The following is a 21,747-nucleotide window of genomic DNA, read 5'->3' on the forward strand; positions in this document are numbered from 1 at the left end:
ATAAACAACAACTGTTGATATTTAACTTGTTAGGTTGTAAAATAGATTTCTATACATATATATATTACATTATATTTTTCTGAACAAAATCATATTATTGGAAAGAAAAATTATAAAATATTTAATATTTAATTTGACCTCCACTAAAACCCTCCCCATTGTGACATGGAAGTGACTCTGGGTTCTCAAAGGGTTCAACAACAAAATGTAGAATATATGATATAAATTTATATTTACATATTTATTCTATATTATATATATATATATGTTTTGCTGTTAAAACCCTTCATAACCTGACTCCAGTTTATCCTTCTAGTCTCAATGGATGCCACTGTCTCTCCCACACTTTAAGATATCCGACTAAATGGGCCTTTTCTTTCTCCCTTACTCATATATAACATCCCATCTCTCATCTCTGTCTTCATACTAGCTATCCCAGAATTCTTAGAATTCATTTCATCCTTTTTGACTCCTAGTCTCTTCCTCAAACATCAACTTATACTAAAAAAGGTTTTTGTAGTCTTCCAACTTATAGTGGCCTCCTTTCTATACTACTTTGTATTTAAAAACTTTTAAAAGTTGTTTTTCTCTATAAGTAGATGGAATTTTGTGGCAATTCCCACACCAAGAATTCTTTTCATTGATGAAATTACTTTATGGTAATAGATTAAAAATAAAAAAGAACAATTTTTAAAGAGTAAAGAAAATTAATATTTTTCAAAGGCTTTTTTTTCCTTCTACCTTTCTCTCCTCCTCTCTGCCTTTCATCCTGCCTTTTCTCTCCATATTTAATGATGCCACCTAAGAACCAATCTCTAGAAGGTTACAAAATTATGTTCCCTCTATGATTTGTACAGTCATTGTTTGTGAATCTTTGACTTAAGACAGCCAGACTTGTTTTAAATGAGTTCTAATCGCCAAAATCAAAAGAACTTACACAATGACTGCCCATAAATACCATCCTGTGAAATTTCCCTAGTTACAAGCCATTGCTTTTAAAATCATCCCATGAGTCAACATGTATTAAATGAATGTATGACATGATACACTGGGAGGTAACTACTGCAGAGGCAGACATACATATGGGAATCATGAGAAATGAGTTGAATATCTGTCATAATCAAAAGCAAATGTTGATTCAGCTTCCATTTTTACTCACAATGGACCTGTCATAATTCTCCCTGTAAAAGTTGAGTTAGAAATTTTGAGCAGCTCTAGCTCTTTGAGAACCAAGAAAATCTTGCCACCTTTCAAAATACAGAGACTGGACTGGAAAAGTTATGTTCCCAGTAGATAAAGTTGAGCAACTCTCTGAAAAAAAGAAAGAAAAGTATATGACAGACTCATAGAATGTGAAGAAGAAAATGAGTAGTTGCATTTTCTCTAAAAGGATGTCAAAATAATACAAGAATGAAATATTCAGTATGTCTGGATCAGTGCTACTAATTATTTAAAAAAAACCTTGAAACTCAACACCAGAACTGTGAGAGTTTTTTGACAAGTAAGCTAAAAAGGAGGTATTTAAGCTATGAAAATAAATAAGATGTTGGCATAAGATGCAAAGGAAAAATGCAAAAAAATCAGATTTTAGTCTTGTAAGTCAATAAATTTAATCATGGAAAAGAAAAGTTTTTTTTTAAAATAACTTTCAAAATGAGTGAATTCTAAGATTAGATAGTAGAATTTTACAGAGATGAAGGTTGCTTTTTTTCTAGTGACTTTTCACATAATCTTAAATCCAGTACTTTTCTATGGAAGTCTGTGGAAGAAAATCTAACAGCCATCAGAAATCAAGTAACTTTTCCATAATCAACAGAAAATGCAAATACTTGATATCTGACATTGTGAGTAAAACGATTTCGTGATATTTGCCATGTGAGAAAGGGGAAATTTTAGTAGCAACCAAGATTTTCTACTTAAGCTTGGAAATTTTTATGAAAAGTAATGGGAAAAAATGTGAGCCATTTTACAAAAAAAGCAGAAGCCAGTTTATTATTTCACAAAGGAAGATATACTTCTGTAGTGAATAATTCTACAAAATAGAAATTTCCAAATCCCAACTAATTGCCCAGTCACCTCAAGCAAATTTCAATAAATAACATTTAGTAAAACAAAAAACACTATTCTTGGAATTTGAAAGCCAGATTTTATGTTTTACTGAGATATATGATCTTGGGCTAATCAGGGGACTTAGTACTACAAGCAGCCTTAAACATCTACTTCAGTGCCCCTATTTTATGATGAGGAAGCTCCAAACAAACTCTCTAAGCTTCAGCCTTCTCATCTGTAACTTTGATATAGCATTTCCATTATGAATTACTGACATGACAGTTTTGTGTAAAATGTATAATAATAACAATAACAACAACAATTATTTTTGTTTTTACTAGCTCAGCAAAATTATACAAAAACTGAAATGGGAATTTATCATCATCAAATTTACTTGTAACAATGCCATTAGTTACTTGTAAATGCAACATACCAACATTAAATATTAAATTTTTCATTGTTCAAACCCAAACATTTTAGATTAAGCATCTAAATTCCAAATACCATAAAGTATATCATGTAGTAGAACTTTTAAAAGAAAACAAATAATATTATACTTCTTTCTCTCTATCATTCTCATAATAGAGTAAGCAGGAATTGTTCTTTCAATACAGCAGTATGAGATTCCCTAGAATTAAATATCTGAAGAGTCAAGAATTGATTTAGTTCTTCATAGAGAAGTATACTTAAACCATTACAGATAATAACTCTTATTTCTGTTGCCATTGGTGGTATATATACTGTCCATAAAACAATTATACTGGGTAGCTTGTTGCAATTATTCCCGTTTTATAAATGAGGAAACTCAGATAATTGAAGGTAATAGACACGTAACTGTGGCAAAAAATGAAATCATAGATGTCTGTGTTATTTTTTCTATTAAAAATTACAACTGATGTATTTCATTTAAAAATCATAAATGCAGGTCATATTCATTTCTCTTTGTCAGAAAAACTTTCTCTTCTCGGAATCATTTCAAAACCCTTTGCAGTCTGTCTGTTGACCATATAACTTAACTGCAACTTTGGAAATTATAAATGATCTTTTAATTAGTCAATAAACATTGATTAAATACTTATTATAGAGCAGCACAGTTCTCAGTGTTGGGAACACAGGAAAAAATGTCTTCAAGGACCTTACCATCTAATAAGTTAAGAAAACATAAAAAAAGGAAACATAAAAGAAGGGAAGGAGGGAAGAGTGGGAGGTACCTGACATGGTAGAGAAATCCAAAAATTCCCAAAGTAATACAGCCAGGTGGAAAATGAAATGGCTATGCTTCCCCCTCCTCAAATGCAGGTTTTACAATTTATGGTTCCACTCTACAATCAGAGAAATAGAAGGTAATGATGAATTGTAGGTACTAAGATTATTTATTTTAATCTCTTAGGGTGATGAGGTTTTCCCAGTCATGACCTTCCTGGGGCATGATTAAAAAGTCAGAAAAGTACTAAAATGATGAATCTAGGTGCCAAATCTAATAACTTTTTCTCAATCCTCGTCCTTCTTTACCTCTCTTTAGCATTTGATATTGTTCAACACTGTCTCATCCTCAGTACTCTCTCCTCTATGATTTTTGGTGACACTATTCTCTCTTTATTCTGTTGCTACATATCTGACTTTTTCTGTCTCCCTTGCTAGATTATGATATATAGCCTACATCCTAACTTTAGGTGTAACCCAAGACTTAGTCTTAGGCCCTGCTTTCTTTTCTATACTTTCTCTTAGTGATCTATTCAGCTGTCTTGAGATTAATTATCATCTCTATGCAGATGAGTTCCAACTCTATATGTCTAACCCGGGTTTGTCCACTGAGCTTTAGTCTTGCATCATTTGATTGGTATATCAATAAATCTATAAGATAATTTAAATAGTATTATGATTGTTTTACTTTATTGGGACAGCCTATTCATGAGTTCTTAAGATCTAATTATTCAAGTTATTTTATTTTATTTCTTTAAGGAAGATTTTGTAATTATATTTATACAAGTTTTAAATATACCTTGGTAAATAGACTACTAGATAATTTATGATTTTTTAAAAATATTTTGAATGGTACTTCCAGCCTAATGGGTTTTATTATTGTTTGGGGGGACATATTTTATGTTGTGTTCATTTTATGTAATGCTGCTGAATAGATATAATCTATTAATTGTCTATTTTCTAACAAACATTGAATTGGATTCCCGTAGGATTTTTAAACTTACCAAGTCCAAAATAAAAATCATTTTCTCACCCCAAAATCCTCTTCTAAATTTTACCAGTTTTCATTAAGAGGATAGAATTAGTCTTCCAGCCACCTAAGTTCACAGCCTCTCTATCATTTTTCACTCTTCTCTTTCCCTCATTTCTCATATCCTATGATATCTCATCCTATGCTAAATTTTATTTCTAGCTCTAGAATTTCTCCCATTATCAACTATTTTTTTCCAGTTGCAAAAACCACCTACCTAGCTCAGTCAATACACATTCACAAAATACCGTATCTTCATCAGCTCAGTCTGAGTTTAATACTATAGGCTTCCAATTGGTCTCCCATCTCCTATTTTTTTTTTTGTCCATTGCAATCAGCTCTCCAAACAGCTACACAGATGTTTCCTAAACTTCAGATCTCACTAATTCACTCTTACACTCCATGAACTCCAATGCCTCCCTACTATAAACTTCACCTTAGGCATTTAAAGCCATTCCCAACCTGTCTTTTCTATTTGGTTACAGATTTGTTCCCTTTCATGCACATTGTGTTCTAAAGCTGGGTAAATAGACTTACAAAAAGTCCTACTTTTAAGTATTTCTGAGTATATTGGAGATGTCTTTATAACATTGACCTAGCAGTGGGCCAAAGGCTATGGACATTTTAATGACTTTCTTAGAAAAATTCCAAATAACTTTGCAGGTTGGAACAATTCAAAGTTCCACAAACAGTGCTTCAATGTGCCTGCTTTCTTGTAACTCCCCCAAAATTTACTTTTCCAGTTTTGCTACTTTTGACAACTTTCTGGGTGAGTTGTTTTGATTTATCTTCCTCTAATTAGTTATTTTGAAGCAATCTATCTTTCATATGCTTAACAGTTTGTAATTCTTTTAAAAACTATTTATTTACATTCTTTGACTACTTCTCTACAGAGGAATATCTTTTGGTCTTCTTTACTTGGTTTCAGAGGGCAGTGAGATGGCACAGTGGATAGTACACTGGGCTTGGAGTCAGGAAGACCTGAGTTCAAATATGACCTCAGCAACTTACTAGTTGTTTGACCCTGAGCAAGTCACTTAATCCTGATATATCTCAATGAAATGGGAAAGGAAATGACAAACTACTATAATATCTTTGCCAAGAAACCCCCAAATGGGGTCACAAAGAGTCAGTCACAAGCAAACAACAACAAACTTGATTTAGTTCCATTTGTATCTTGAACATGAGATGCTTATCTAAGATTTTGCCAATCGACTGTTTCTCTTTTTATTTTAATTGCATTTTTCATCAAATGCATTTTAAAATTTTTATGTAATTGAAATCATCTATTTCAAAGTTGCGATTGCCTCTGATCTTTTTTGATTAAAATTTTACCCCCTATCCATAGCTCTAAAAGCTATCTCAATCTCCTTATCTGTTTATAAATATGACATTTAGTAGTTATATCACATGTGCATTTTTAGTTTATTTTGGTATATTGTGTAAGACATTGCTCTGATTTTCCCAACAAATCTTGTCATTCCTAAGCAATTTATGTTTTCAGATTTATCAAACACTCAGTTCTTGAGTTTAATTATTCCTTATCCCCAATCCTTTCATTTTACTGGTGATTCAGGATTTAAGACTATAAAAAATTCTCTTTGTATTAGGTTTTGGTCACTAAATAAGTTAACCAGACTAAAAAAGAAAAAGTCAATATTGGCCACTATCTCTTCTTGACTTGTCACTTAAGTAAGGACTTCTATATTTGGGCTCCAATTTCCATTTCCATTTTTACTTCACATTCCTCCTCTTCACAAGCTCTCTGTTCAAACTGGCCTCTAGCTGTTCCTTCTTCTCATCTAGTACTCTCTCACCTCCTTGTGCTTTGTTTTAAGTTCTTTGTCCTTGTCTACCACATTCTACTCTGAATTATTCGTATTTGAGGTTATGCCCTTGTTTTGATTGGATTATGACATTTTTTAACTTTCACTCCTGGCTCTTTGCAAATTGTCTTGGCCATAGTAAATACTTCATGGAATTTAAGGGAATTATGGAATTTTAAACAATTATAAAGTGATCAGTAATTTATGAATAAGAAAGTATCATAGATCTTACCATGGAAAAAATTATAAGAAAACATCTGGTTTCATCTTCTTTTTTTCATGTGGATAAGGAATTGGTAATGCAACCAAAGTCCACACAACTGGACCCAAAGGCATACATCTAGAGAGTGAATAAAACTTAGGCTTCCTGCCTCTTCAGGGTCCTTCACATGATCTTAATGCTAATTATGCCAGTGACTCTTCCTACTTCAGGGGAAAAACTGGTTTCTCTTTAGTCCAAGCAGGCTAAACTCATTAACTGTTTATCCTCATTATCCACTTGCTCCCTTTTATATTCCACTTTTAAGTCCCTTATTTCTTGTCTCATTTTCTTTGTTCTTTCTGTTTCCTGTCTTTTGAACAACTTTCTGTATAAGGGAAATCTCTTTTTATTATTTCCATCTACCTCAACATCTTCCTTCTATCATCAACCTTTTACTAACTTTCCTAGGATTTTCCCCCCAGAACCTAGGACAGGGCTTGAGACATAGTGGTCACTTCTACTCAATGGTAGATGGAAGGTATTGAGATATAAGAGATAATCAGAGCTATGTCCCTCTGAGAATAGGACTTACCGTATGAAAAATAGGAGGTGTTTTCCTAGAATAGGTAGAGAAAGCATTGCACTTGGCATCGGGGAACTGGGTTGAAATCTCAGCTCTGATACTCTAGCTGCCTTACCAAAGACGGGTCTAAATGAGTATAATAGTATTTGTGCTACCTACCATGATTTAAAATGTCAAATTAATGTATTATTGTTGCTATTAATATTAAATTTAAAATGGGTTGCTTAAAAATGAGAATAATATATGATGGAGAAAGCCCTGTCAAGTGATGATTAAGTATGTGACATTTCAAAGTGCCTCCCAAGCTATCGTTTGGGAATGCTTGTTTGTCCAGGGATTCAGAATAACACTGCTGCTATTAACTTCCTTCAAAGACCAATTGCTGTAGTACTAGGGAATGACAGGAAGTGGAGAGTCTTTAACTATTAATAGAAGTTAGATCACTGAAGCACTTTCCTAGAATATTTTCCCTACTTGGATTTGGGAATCTCCTTTTTAGTTGAAAAAGTTTGTACTGTTGCTTATGGAAAATTTCCAGAGACCCAAACCTATTTTCACAAGGAAATATATGATACATTTTAAACTGCATATTTTTGGGCCAATCTGTGATTTCAAACTATAGTAATTTATGGGATGAAAACTCTCTCTTTATAATTTAGTCTTGGAGAGTTATGTGGAGCAGTGAGAGGTTAAGTGACTTAGCCACTGTAATTATCAAAGGTCATATTTGAATCCATATCTTCCTAACTACAAAGTTATTATTCTACCCACTCATAAAACTTTAGACATACAATCAAAATAAATAATTCCACTTCACTAGATTTTCATGATAAACTAAAAAAAATAAATTCTAATTTGTATTTTTGATGATTTAGAGTTTTAGACTTGCCATGACTTGCCTTTATTTTGCAAAGCTTAAGGATCTCTTAAATCCATTCCAGAGCAAGAATTCCATGACTTAATAGTATAATATTTAAAATAATCAGAAAAACTTCAAAGTATAAAGAAAAGAGCACTGCACTTATAATCAGAACCAGGTTTGAGTCCCAACTCTGGCATAGTCTATCTTTATGATATTTTATCATTTACTTAACCAATGAGCTTCAGTCCTCTCAATAATAATAATAATTACCAAACCTACTTCACCAGGTTGTTGTGAGAAATATGTGGATGATGAATGTAAATCTACTAAGTGGCATATATTACAATAATAGTAAAAGCAAACATATAAGAGAAATATTTAAGAAACATTTTAAACTAAAATTTTCAGACACCTTTAAGAACTTCAGAATGACCATTACCTATATACTATTGATAAGCTAACTAAAAATACCTAATTTATTCATTAAAATAACCCCCCAAAATAATCCAGTAAATAAGCTTTCCTTCCCTGAGTTTGATATATGAAGTGTTACTTTTGAGAGTACCAGCCAAGAGGACCAAGGGACTCTGACACTTTTCTGATGCCCCATTGTGCCCCTATCTACAGCCCACCATTATATAACATTGATTCCAAGATCAAACAGAGGATTGTGATTGAATAGGTAGATGTCTCTTTACTATCAGATAAATAACTCCAGTATGCACTATTCATCTGAGGGAGAGCAGGAATTGTAAGCTTAAACTAAATGATCTTAAAGGTATTTGTTGACTCTAAATTTGGAGATCTAGGGGGCAAGTCAGTTCCTTTCTCTGAGTCTCATTTTTCTCATCTGTGAAATGAGGGGATTGGGTTTGGAGGTGAAGTAATATGCCCAAAGTAACAAATAAAGTAAAAGGTGGAATTTAAACTTGGACTGAGGGGACACAAAATTCAGGTTATGATCTTATGACACACATACACACACACACACACACACACACCCTCTATGTCAAAGCAGAGTAGGAAATAATGATGGGTTTGTCAGAAGGAATATTTATTTCAGTTCATCACTGATCTGTGAATTTGCTTTTGAGGATACTTTCTCCACCTTTTCTGATCATAACCTTCCTAGAAATGTCCTTGTTTCCTCATGCAGATAAATCAGTGATTAACTTCTTTAAATTTAATTCAGCTTGTCTTCAGATGGTGATCATAGGATTCCACATTTAGATGTCCTTCTAGTCTAACCTCTTCATTTTACTGCTGAGAAAAGTGAGGCCCAGAAAGGTCATGATTAATTCATAGTTACACAGATAATGTGAGAGATAGGATTTGAATTCAGGGCCTTTAACTCTGGAGTAATTGCTATGTGGTTCATCACTGGGTTGCTATACTAGAAATCTGATGCTTCATTTAAAGTCTTCAAATGAGGCCTAATAGTTAGAAATAATATCTGATTTAAAATTCTACAATCCTTGGAATATTTTTAGGGGTAGGTTTGACTTAGGTCAACATCCTATTAGTTCAGGTTCAATGTTGGAACAAAATGATCACTTGTATGTCATTCAGTAGTTAACAATAGATTTCTAAGTCATAGCGCAGAAATGATACTCCACAGTGATATTCCAACACTGACTTAAGTAGATGTGGTCTAGCCCCTTTCATCTCCATATAGAAATGAGTCTGGTCAGCAGGATGTGGCCTCTTTTAGGGATGTCATAAAGTCTGAAGGATTCTGATTCCATGTGACTAGTCCACCATGACTAGTTTCTGTATATAATCTGCAACAGAAGCTTTCAGAAACACACTGAACATCCTAGCTTTGAATTCTGACTGTCAATTATGTGACCAATTATTTAACTATTTGAGGCCTCAATTTTTTCATACTTAAAATGGAGGCTGGAATAAATTTTCATCATTATATGATCCTTTGGTATACACAGGACAGTTAGGTGAAACAGTAGATAGCCCCATGCCTGGAATCAGGGAGACTCATTTTCCTGAATTTACATCTGGTCTCAGACAGTGACCAATTTACAAAAATAGAAGAAGGATACCAAGAAACTGTCAAAAGCAAATTTTGAACCTTGGTCCCCTGGACCAAACAAGTCCTGGAGACAACTTTATCACCTTTATTGGAAAAGCTAGCCTAAATCAATATTTTAGGGGAAGGGAAAATCACAAGTGTATATAGAATTAACTAATTAACTGTTTTATTGTCTCAAAGTAATACACAATTTAGACAGTCTATTCAGGTTAATCTCATTCAGGTTTAAAAAGCTCCTAGAAAGAGATTCAATATTCTCTCTTAGCAACCCACCCTCCACTGCTACAAAATCAACTGCAGTTGAAGACAGTATGTGATGCCATTGTAAGAATAGTTAAAAGGAGAAAATACTTCTGTGTCTATATTAGCAAATAAAAGTGTAGAATTAGATTAGAGGAGAGAGAAAAAGGAGTTGTAGACCTGAGGAAAATAGGAGATATGGAAGTGAGTCAAGAAGACTTGTGTTTTTCAAAGTTACTCCATCCAGTCCAGATTCTTTTTATTGTTATCTATAGATCCAGATCATTCTCCTTCTTCCTCAAACAAATCCAAAATGTGGCTCAAATACCCTGGATTCCTACTTCCTTAGTAACTTTAACTTCTATGACCTCCGTCTCTAGATTACTTCAAATATGCATAAGAGAAGCTATACATTAGAACCAACCTCCCCGATACACATATACACACTCTCAATAGAATTTGTCCCAGATGCTATAATTTAGTTATAACTCTGAATATAAAATATTTAGTCATTATAATGTTGTTTGTCTTCAACTATTTCTATCAATTTGTTGTCATTCAATCTTTTTTTTCAATTGTCTCCCATTCTTCATGACCCCATTTGGGGTTTTCTTGGCAGAGATATTAGAGTGGTTTGCCATTTCCTTCTCCATTTCATTTTATAGATGAGAAAACTGAGGCAAACAGGGTTAATTGACTTGCCCAGGGTCACACAGAGAATAAGTATCCGAGACCAGATCTGAAATCAGGAAAATGAGTCTTACTGATTGCAGACCTGGTGCTCTCTCTCTAGCTGCCTTATGTATATCATAGGATCATATAATGATGAAAATTTAGTCCAGCTCCCATTTTGAATTTGCAGAAACTGAGGCCTCAAATAGTTAAATAATTAATCACATAATTGACAGTCAGGATTCAAACCTAAAATGTTCAATGTGTTTCTGAATATATTTGTTGCAGATTATATGCAGAAACTAGTCACAGTAGACTCTTCTATAAATGATCAGTTTGAATTGTTCAAATATATTGAATTCTCAATAACAAAAATTAAACAAAACAATGAAGCCTCCTGTGAAGCATTCAACACTGAGAACTAATTGGACACCAGTGACTTGTAGAAGCAGAAAATATCCCCACCTAGGCTTGTTAGCTCGAATCAAAGATAACAAAGTGCGTATGACTCTCGGCCATCATTCCAAAAATGTTGACAACCGTGATTGCTTTCCTGAATCTTCAACTATTAGCTCCAGTTGGACAAGTTTCTATGTATAGCAGTCAAGCATAGCCATACACAAATACATAACCACTAGCCTTCTTTGGACTTCAAACTAATGTACTATTTTCAGGAGGGGAAAAGAAATCCTACTGCCAAAGTTATTTTGGATATGGAGTTATGCAGACATTTCCTCACATTCCAAAGGTGCTAGCCTTGTCCTCATAACCAGGTTCATAGCATTTTAGGTGTTCAGCATAATTTGCACTCTTATATAGCCCTTTGCTATTTTATTTTTTACCTTGAGACTGGTTTGCCATTTCAAAAAGGCATAAAGAGAATGACTGACAAAAAGATGACTGTGTCTTATCTTCCATTTAGATTGCAGTCTTGCTTCTTTCAAATTCTTATCCCATCTTGGTTCCTAATTTGATCACAAAGTGGGAAGGAATATTCTCAAAACCTGAAAGTTGAGCTTGCAGTTTTCCAGACAACTCTTAAAACTTGGCTGTTTGAGTAAAGTATTTCTTTTCCTGATGTTAATTGGAGAGCAAATTAACGTTTCCTTCCCCTTCTGTTTTCTTTTGGCTTCTAGTGACGGTGGTACTTTTTGCAGCTCTGAGGCGGCAGAGGAAGAAGGAACCTTTGATCATTTCCAAAGAGGACATCAGAGACAACATTGTCAGTTACAATGATGAAGGTGGTGGAGAAGAAGACACTCAGGCCTTTGATATTGGCACACTAAGAAATCCTGAAGCCATAGAAGACAATAAATTACGGAGAGATATCGTGCCAGAGGCACTTTTTCTCCCTCGACGGACTCCAACAGTACGTGATAACACTGATGTCAGAGATTTCATTAACCAAAGGTTAAAGGAAAATGATACAGATCCGACTGCCCCACCATATGACTCCTTAGCTACCTATGCATATGAAGGCAATGGTTCTGTGGCAGAGTCCCTGAGCTCCTTGGAGTCTGTCACTACAGATGGAGATCAAGACTATGATTACCTTAGTGACTGGGGGCCACGGTTTAAGAAGCTGGCAGACATGTATGGTGGCACAGACAGTGATAAAGACTCTTAATTTGTTGCCTTTTTTCATTTTCCAATACAGCATTGAGATATGTGAAGTGGCTCTTTCTTTCTATTTATCCACAGCTCTGTGAAGGGTCCTCTATTCTATCAATTCCAAATGTTAATGACTGCAGTCTGTGTGGATCAAATGTTAGACTTTTTCTAGTAAACTTTTATGAGTTTCCAAGAGGCAAAGTTTTATTTTTTAGTGCATCCAGTTTACCAACCCAGTCTTTGAGACACAGTGGTAGTAGAGAGGACAGGGAGCAATATTTTAACTTGTTCTCTCAGTATATATTTGAGGATATTATTCTTTTCATTCACCTGTTCTTTTGACTAGCTTTCATCGATTCAACTCAGATGACTGTTCTAATTGTACATTACACATACTGATGTGATAAAAAATTGCAATTTATCCTAAATACAGTATTATAGTGAATGTAATGAAGGAGGAATAACCATGAAACCAGTTTGGCTAACAAAGAGATGAAAAAAATCATGTACACTATAATTTTGCAGGTAATTCAGAAATACCAGTTAGCCATTGTGTCCTGTTCTTTGAGTATTTTTTTCAGTATTGACTATTCTTTTGAAAGCATGAAGTCAGTTAGTAATCAAGGGTTCAAATTCCATAGATTAACCTATCATTTGGTACACTGTTCTTTGACTATAATGTGATGGGTCAGCCTAATTAAGGATATAACATTTCAATGCCAATTTATCAAGTTTTATGCTAAACTTCAAGTCAAAAAGCATTTATTAAGTGATTACCATACAACAATTCTATGAGGAGTAATCACAAAGTGGTATTTTAAAATTTCATTAATTCTTTCTCTACTAATTCAAAATTTATGATCATGTATAGGCATGTTGAAACTTTATCCTTGCGTTATATTATGCTTCAATATTTCAAGGATTTGAACTTTCAACTCTATAGCTATTTCTCTACCAATGCAGGTCACACAATTCCTCCAAGCCTTAGTAGACTCTCTTCTTGAGTTACTACAGTCAAACATTTCACCTTGTAGTCAACCTTTTAGTGATAAGACTTTATAAACTGAGATAGGCTAATTAATGGACAGTCTTTTACCAGCCCCATCCTGGAAACCTTTCCAACTTAACCTTTGCTCACACAGCATTTGAAAACTGAAGATTGATTACTTCCTCTGTGAGGCAATAGAATAAGAGTATGAGAAGACATTGTATGGGGGGGGGGGGAGAGACCTGTATGAGGGAAATCAAAGGTCTGACAAATAATTAATGGTGTACACAAAGAAAATATTTACCTTTATTAAACTGAAGACCAGCAAATTGATTGAAATCATCTTTTGAAATTAACTTAAAAGTTTCAATTATTTAGCACCTAACTATAAATGAGCTAATTACAAATGATACTATTTGTTAAAGCCCTTAAAAATTGTCAGAGATAATTCGATTATTTCTCTGCTGTCCTTATCGGCAGTTTCACTGCATGTTTATGAAAGTAATAAAATACTTCCTATATTTTTTAAACCTAGCATTTTAGACTTCTCACCAAACTGAACTGAATTTGTCTTGATTAGTGTGAATATAGTGATATTTTATTGAATAACTCAAATCATGCTGTTGGTGGTAAGGTGAGAGCCAAATATGCAACTGAATTTAGTCATTTACTTGGATTCCTATATATTTACTTAAATAGATTTGATAGAGAGGTATTGCTATAGATGGATAAAATTGGGCATGTGGTATTAAATGATAAAAAATGGATGCCGACCATTAAAATGCTTATAGAAGACAAATAAATGAAAATCTTAGATAGCTTAAGTGAGCTAAGCAAAATTGTTCAAGTTATTAATTAAAATAATAATCAACTTTTTAAAAAATATTTTTCTTTAAATTGATTAAACCTTTTCTCCCTTATGGCAATTCTGTCTTTCCTGATTTGAAAATTAATACTAAAATCATGATTCTACATCATGACAGAGGAAAAGGTAGTTGAAATTATCATTCCTATTATTGCACTTTTACTATCATGCAATGGATTATTTGGAGAAGCTAACTTATTCATGAACAAGTCTTTTTTAGCAAATTCCATTGATTTCATGACAACTTCATTATGGTTTTGTCTTTTTAAAAAAACCCTATCATGTTCAATGATAAGGAATGTCCAAGGTACTGTAACTTTAGCAATCTGTTTATAAACTTAAATCTTTAAAATATAATTTGTTTATATATAAAACAGAAACTTATAGATATACTTAATACACTGGTTTCTCATAGGGATTGATTTTCTGTTAACATTAATTTACTGTTCTGATTGTGATTTGAGTATTAGGATAATACCATTTTTTATTCTCTCACAAAAATAAAGATATTTAAGTTAATAGAGATATACCATTAGTAGATACAGGAGTAAAAATTAATAATAACTCTAAAAATAAGGGAAATGTAGTATTTTTATTAAATAATCAAGTACATTAAAAGCTTTTTAAAGGACTTCAAAGTCATAGAATCATAGAATTAGCAGGGACCTTACAAGTCATCTGATCTAATATCCTCATTTTACAGATGAGAAGTCTGAGGTTCAGAGAAGTTAAAAGACTTAGCTAAGGTCAGTCAGGCAGTAAGTGACAGAGCTGGAATTTAACCTTTTTATAACTAGATTAATAGAGCTGGAAGGGACCTTAGGGATCATTTCATCTAATGGAGAATTTTAAAGATTTATAAACTGAATAAGAGGGTAAGTGATTTGTCCCAGGTCAGTTAGGAAGCTAGATTCCTCAACCTAGGTTAATCTCTTGATCCTTCCCAATGCACTGCACTGCCATTTTGTTATTTCTTTTTTTTTAGGTTTTTGCAAGGCAATGGTGTTAAGTGACTTGCCCAAGGCCACACATTTAGGTAATTATTAAGTGTCTGAGGCCAGATTTGAACTCAGGTACTCCTGACTCCAGGGCTGGTGCTCTATCCACTGTGCCACCTAGCCACTCCTCCCACCATTTTGTTATTTCTTGAATGATACTCATTTTATGAATATCCTCCCTCCAGCAAGTGGCATTTTACAAATGAATATTTCCCTGATATTGGACATTCTTTTTAAGTTCTTTAAAAAAAAAGCTAGATTTCACTGTAATTAACCTATGCATATCATAGCCACAGGATATTATTGAAAAAGAAAACAGAAGTTAATTTAAAAGAATTGGATATTTATAGAAATATAACAGCACCTTAATTACAGTGTTCAGTATAAAATTAAAAGAGCCATCAATGCTTCAGCCTTAGGTCATACAATTTGAAACTGGGAAGAAAGACATTTAGCCAAATGGAAGACTGTCACACAGAGAAGTCTTCATCTTGAGCACTTGACACTGGTTGGCTCTTTTCCAAATAGAAGACTTGTGGTTTGGGTATGACCAAATTGCAGTGATCTTGTGTTTTTCTAAGAAGAGTGAGCTATTCATTAGGATTAAATTTGTTTTGATTGACAAGTCTTTTATTGCAGCCCCTAAAATGCCACATTTTATCCAGAATAGGCTAATCATGTCTTTTGTTTAAACATCTAAATGAATATTTAGCTTGTTACCACAAAACCTGATCAAGTGAATTCCCAAGGAATTAAATTTTGTAAGAAAGGATCTGTCTGATTTACCTTGAGGTACCATTAGCTCATCTGTCTTATTTGAATGTTATTTTTTCAGTAATCGATATAACTTGAACAGTTAACAAGAGGAAATTTTTTATTCCTCTATTCCACTACCCCCACTTCTCTCCCACCATGATCTCAATTAAAGCACCATTCAGTGTGCAATTAAAAAAGAAAGTGCTAGAAACCTAGTTGAAAGTGCCAGCTAGCTATTAAAAAATAGGATTTCAGCTGAGTTTTTCATTACACCTCATCTGGTAGCGGATGGTGGTGTGGAGGAAGAGGAAAGAGCAGGAAAGAGGAGAAGAAAGTTTTAACAGTGTTACACCCTTTTTTGTTTTTCACTGAGATACTAAAAATTGTAAGTGTGAACACTATATTTTATTCTTATTTTTTAAAAAAATGAGTTTAGAGGTCATTTCAAGGGCATTAATAGGGTTTAGCGCATTTATATTCAAGAAGAAATCATTCACCACCATTAATATAAACTGAAGATTGAGGGGGAGAAAGATTAAGGAAGCTTACTATAACTTTAGAGTCAGTTGTGGAAACTGCTTGCCAAAACAAGAAAAGATCACAAAATACTAAAAACATAAATACATAAAACCTAAGAGATAGGGAATACAGCAATGAGTGGTGGGAAAGGAAATTGTATTAGTAAGAATCATAGGGAAAAAGAAGCTTAGATCAATATGTTAACATCAGAATATTTATCATATTTTTCTGGTGGATGTAAAAGGGGAAATTTCAGGTTGGTTCCCAAATCCAAACTGACTTCATTTTCAGGTGCTGGACAAAAACTCACCAATCAATCCAATCAACTAGGTTCCTTTAAATACTTGTCTCTCAAAAAAGGTTTGCAGAGAATTTCAAATACATATAAGCAGAGAACTTCAAACATGTGCAAGGGAAACACACATACACACACACACACACACACACACACACACACACACACACACACACACACACACACCAGAGATTGTTTCTACCAAATATTCTGGTTTTGTTAAGTCAAAAAAACTTAGAAAATTTTCCTTTTGTGATTTCTGTCATGTTTTAAGATGCAAAAACATAGAATTCTACTATGCTCTGTGGCAAGGCACATCTTGATACTCCCCTTGGCCTCTGCGGTGTGCATTCATGTGTGTGTGTGTATGTGTGTGTGTGTGTGTGTGTGTGTGTGTGTGTGTATGTGCATGTGAGAGAGAGAAAATAATATGGATAATTTAAGTCAAGCAATATTTAAAGTTCTGTTTATTTGAGGCTCACAAACAACAGGACTGACAAGAACTAGGAGAGAGCAATTGTGGGGTGATTTTGTGGTTATTGTTGAAGGAAATTTGCAATTTCAAATGGGACATATTTCTATCTCAACTTTTTCTATTTTCCCCAAGGTCAGAAAATAGAAGGCAGTGATGGGCTGCTGTCCTGTTTTATAAGAATAGGGTCCTAGATTCTGTGTAAAGTCCCAACAAACTGAGCCTGCCCTTCTCCACAAACTGGGACATGTTTGCTCCCTGGAAAAGTTTTCAGTTTCATATAATCTCATTTTTTGTAGTCCTGTCTAAATGAAATCTTATCTAAAATTGTGACCCAGTGGCAGGTGGTCCAGAATCTCAGCAACCCATTGTGTTTAAATTAATACTCCAATGTGGTCTTCTTTATCAAATAATGAAGCCAAGAAGATTAACAGATGTTATTTGGATTTTCACTGGTATATGAACTATTTCTTAGCATATAAGAAGGATGTCCTTTTAGTGGCAGGAGTCAGTGAGTGTTAAAGCTACAACATCTTTAATCTCCCTTTAGTTTATTTATAGGATAATTTTTGAAAGGGATGATTCTCTCCTAAAAACATGGGAACAAGATTGTATTTAACATGGGAGGGAATACTCTGAGAAAGGCAATACATGGAATCTCATACTTCTTAAAAGTTAATAAAGAAATATCTCATTTTTAAAGCTACTAGTTTATAGTCTCTGCACCGTCGATTTAATTTAAGCATTGCTGAGACAATCTTTAATCTGCTCACCATTTTGTAATACCTTATTTATGATGCATTTTCATGTTTTAATTTGGAAAAAACACTAGCCTGACAGTGCCAGGAGATGAAAGCACCAAAAGGAGGTCAAATGGAAACAAATGCTATTACCAGCTATATTTCAGGCAGGACTATGGCACTTAGCAGAAGAGCCATTGGGTTATTAGATTAATTTCAAAAGAGCTTTTACAAGTTGCTTAACTATACTCTTTTTTTTAAACTCAAGGACTACAAACTCAAATTTCCTCTCCAATGGGGTTAATTTGACAAATGAGGCATGGATCCAGCATTGTGGAGAGAACATCCCATTCTAATGGGATTTTGTTCTTTCCTCAGAGACTGCACTATTTATGTAAATATGTCTGGAGACACTTTCTATAGCTTTTAGTTTTCTATGATCTATTAGTTTAGGGTTCATTAAAGAGAAAAAGTGTAGAGACTTATTAGACATTCAGGTGAATACATCAAGATGGTCAATGTAGAAGTGCTTTGCTCTAAGAGAGAAAAAAGAAGGCACTCTTCAAAAGTATGAATTTCTTGTGATTATCTTCAATGTTTTGGAAGTTAAACAGCAAAAGAAAAGGTCTTATAATAAATGTTCCATGCAATTTAACTGGTACCAACATAAGTCAATCTGGTTGCAGAGTCCTACTGTGATTTGTGATTTTAAACCCTTAAAATAAATGTTTGGGATATTGATCTTTTTTAATTAAAAAATACTCCCAAGTATAAATTGAAATTGATGCCACCCTTGAAGATTTACTAGCTGGAGTGCTCTGATCATGCAGTTACTCTCAATGTCATTCTCTTGTTCAGCAGAGGAAGAGAGAGAGTCTGATAGAAAAATCACTGCTAAGCACTAAGAATCATTCACAGTTAAGATTTTCATATTCTTATAGTATACATTTGGAAGGTTTTCTGTATGAAATAGTGCTGGAATGATTACTTTTCATCTCAGTGTGACTGACCCTGTCATTATGGTCAGATGGGCAATATGTACTCCTTCCTGCCCCTATGTGTTGTTCACCGAAATGACTTTTTTGTTCTGTTAGACTTATGGATTTGAAAAGAATGCAATTTAAAGTGATTTCTCACAAACAGTGAATTTGCCTTTTTGCAAATCAATTTTTGTAACAAGTTATTTATATGATATTACTTAATAAATTGTTTTTTTCCTAACTTGTTTTTTCCTCCAATTCTCTCAAACCATAGTATATATTTATAGAGCTAAAATTATTTTTTTAACAACCAAATCAAACTTGACCTTTCTAGATCTGCTGCTTTGAGCTCTCAGATATATTGTCAGTTTTGACTAAAACACAGAGCATGCAGATACTTAAGACCAAAGCTTGATGGTTTGTGGTTTGTGACTTGAGTCACCATTGCTATTCAGATTTATTTGTAACTAGATTTGGAAAATTGTGCTATTATTTATTGGATTACTGCATTAAGAGAGGGAAAAAAACAGTTTCTCCATTAATTCTAATTGCTGAAATGTATATATCTTAAATGAGGAAAACCAGGTTTTTACCACCACCACTTCCTAGTTTTTCATTTCTTTAACTACTCACCTCCCATAAATAATATACTCATAGATAAATGAAGATCAGGACCCCAGTCTAAAAGCAAAAAGTGGGGGGGGGGCAGAGCCAAGATGGTGACAAGAAAGGATCGAGTCTTAGGCGCTCTCTGATAAAACTTCTAAACTAAGGACTCTAAACTTTCAAGAGACAAAACCCACAAAGGGACCCAGAGAGGCAGTTCACCTACTCAAGGTAACCTGGAAAAGAGCAGAAAGGCTCTGCTACCCAGGGTCGGAGGGGCAGCCCACCAGAGGGGTGGCCCACCAGAGCCAAAGAACTTCAGCCTCCTGGAGGCAGCCCCAGAGAGCTGGGAGCCCCAGCTCACAGCAGTGGGGGACCTCCTAAACTACACCCCGGGGAGCCACCGGGCACAAAGTGGGGGAACAGTACTGGGGGACCTCTGCCAGAGCGAGCATGTGGAGCCCAGCCCTCAGGGCACACAGCAAGCAGCTTGGTCTTTCAGCATCCCAGATCCAGGAACAAAAGCAGGAGCCCCCAGGGCATGAGCCAATTGAGCTGAGGGAGGGGAGTGAAGAGAGACTGCAGAGCTCTGTCCTCTGCCTCTGGAATAGGACTCTGGGGCTCTGACCACATTCAGATCCTGATCACAGTCTAGGCCCCCCCACAGAACAGCAGCCCCCCCCCACCTCAGCCCCATGGCAGAAGGGGGCACATATGGTCATTCACAGACCAGGAGGGAGGACAGAGCCTCACACACTGAGACCCTTGTGGGAGTGCTCCAAAAGCTCAGGAAGCACCCCCAAAACAGGCTTAGGCTGGGAAAATGAGCAAGCAGAGAAAAAAGAGGAACACCATTGAGAAATACATTATCTATGATCCTAAGAAAGATCAATATACTCAGTCTGAAGATGAGGAACACAAGCTCCTTCATCTAAAGACTCCAAGAAAAACAGAAATTTGGATCAGGTAATGACAGAGCTCAAAAAAGACTTTGAAAATCAAATGGGGGAATTAGAAGAAAAACTGGGAAAAGAAATGAGAGAGATGCAGGAAAAGTTAAGGAAATCCAAAAAATGCTGAAGAAAATAGCATGCTAAAAAACAGCTTAGGTCAAATGGATAAAACAGTTCAAAAAGTTATTGAGGAGAAGAATGCTTTAAAAAGCAAAACTGGCCAGATGGAAAAAAGAGATAAGAAAACTCTCTGAGGAGAACAAATCCTTCAGACAAAGAATAGAATTCAGGGACATTGATGAATTTACCAGAAATCAGGAATCAATACTTCAAAACCAAAAAAATGAAAAATTAAAACAAAACGTGAAATATCTCATTGAAAAAACAACTGATATGGAAAACAGACTTAGGAAAGATAATTTAAGAATTATTGGAATACCTGAAAGTCATGATCAGGAAAAGAGCCTTGACATCATTTTCAAAGAATTACTACAGGAAAATTGCCCTGATATTCTAGAAGCAAAGCAGAGAGCAAAATAGAAATGGAGAGAATCCACTGATCCCCCCGAGAAAGAGATCCAAAAAAACCAATCCCTAAGAATATTATAGCCAAGCTCCAGAACTCCCAAGTCAAAGAGAAAATATTACAAGCAGCCAGAAGGACATAGTTCAAATAGCGTGGAGCTGCAGTCAGGATCACACAGGACTTAGCAGCAACTACACTGGAATCTTGTAGGGCTTGCAATATAATATGCCAGAAGGCAAAAGAGCTTAGAATGCAGCCAAGAATGAACTACCCAGCAAGGCTGAATGTCCTCTTCCAGGGAAAAAGATGGACTTTCAATGAACCAGGGTAATTTCAAATGTTCCTTTTGGAATGGCCAGAGATGAACAGAAGGTTTGATCTTCAGATACAGGACTCAGGTGAAGCATGGAGATTGGAGGAGAAGGGGAAAATATGAGGGACTTAATGATGATGAACTGCATGTATTCCTGCATAGAAAAATGGCACTGATAATACTCATATGAACCTTCTCAGCTAATAGAGCAGGTAGAGGGAGCTTTTATAGCTGAAGCACAGGAGAAAGCTGAATTAGAAGATATAATATGGTATAAAAATGGAGTCAATAGAAAAAAGGGAAATGGAATGGGAGAAAGAAAAAGGAGAGGGGGAATAGGCCAAGATATTTCATATAATAAGATTTTTCTTTATCACAATGAGCTATTGCAATGATATGGAAGGGGAGAGG

The 21,747-nt window shown here is 34.7% G+C and overlaps 1 protein-coding gene across 2 annotated transcripts in view; it reads left to right on the forward strand.

Moving 5' to 3' along the window:
• The window catches only part of CDH6 (cadherin 6), a 167,910-nt gene extending 148,770 nt beyond the window's left edge, over positions 1-19,140 (forward strand). For both annotated transcript variants that reach the window (XM_074208328.1, XM_074208331.1), the window contains exon 12: positions 11,851-19,140. In XM_074208328.1, coding sequence (XP_074064429.1) covers positions 11,851-12,341 — 491 coding nt within the window. In that variant the 3' untranslated portion in view covers positions 12,342-19,140. The remainder of the gene's footprint in view (positions 1-11,850) is intronic.
• The last annotated feature ends 2,607 nt before the right edge of the window (positions 19,141-21,747 follow it).

Source organism: Macrotis lagotis, chromosome X (genome assembly GCF_037893015.1).
Source record: "Macrotis lagotis isolate mMagLag1 chromosome X, bilby.v1.9.chrom.fasta, whole genome shotgun sequence".
Taxonomy (NCBI): Eukaryota; Metazoa; Chordata; class Mammalia; order Peramelemorphia; family Peramelidae; genus Macrotis; species Macrotis lagotis.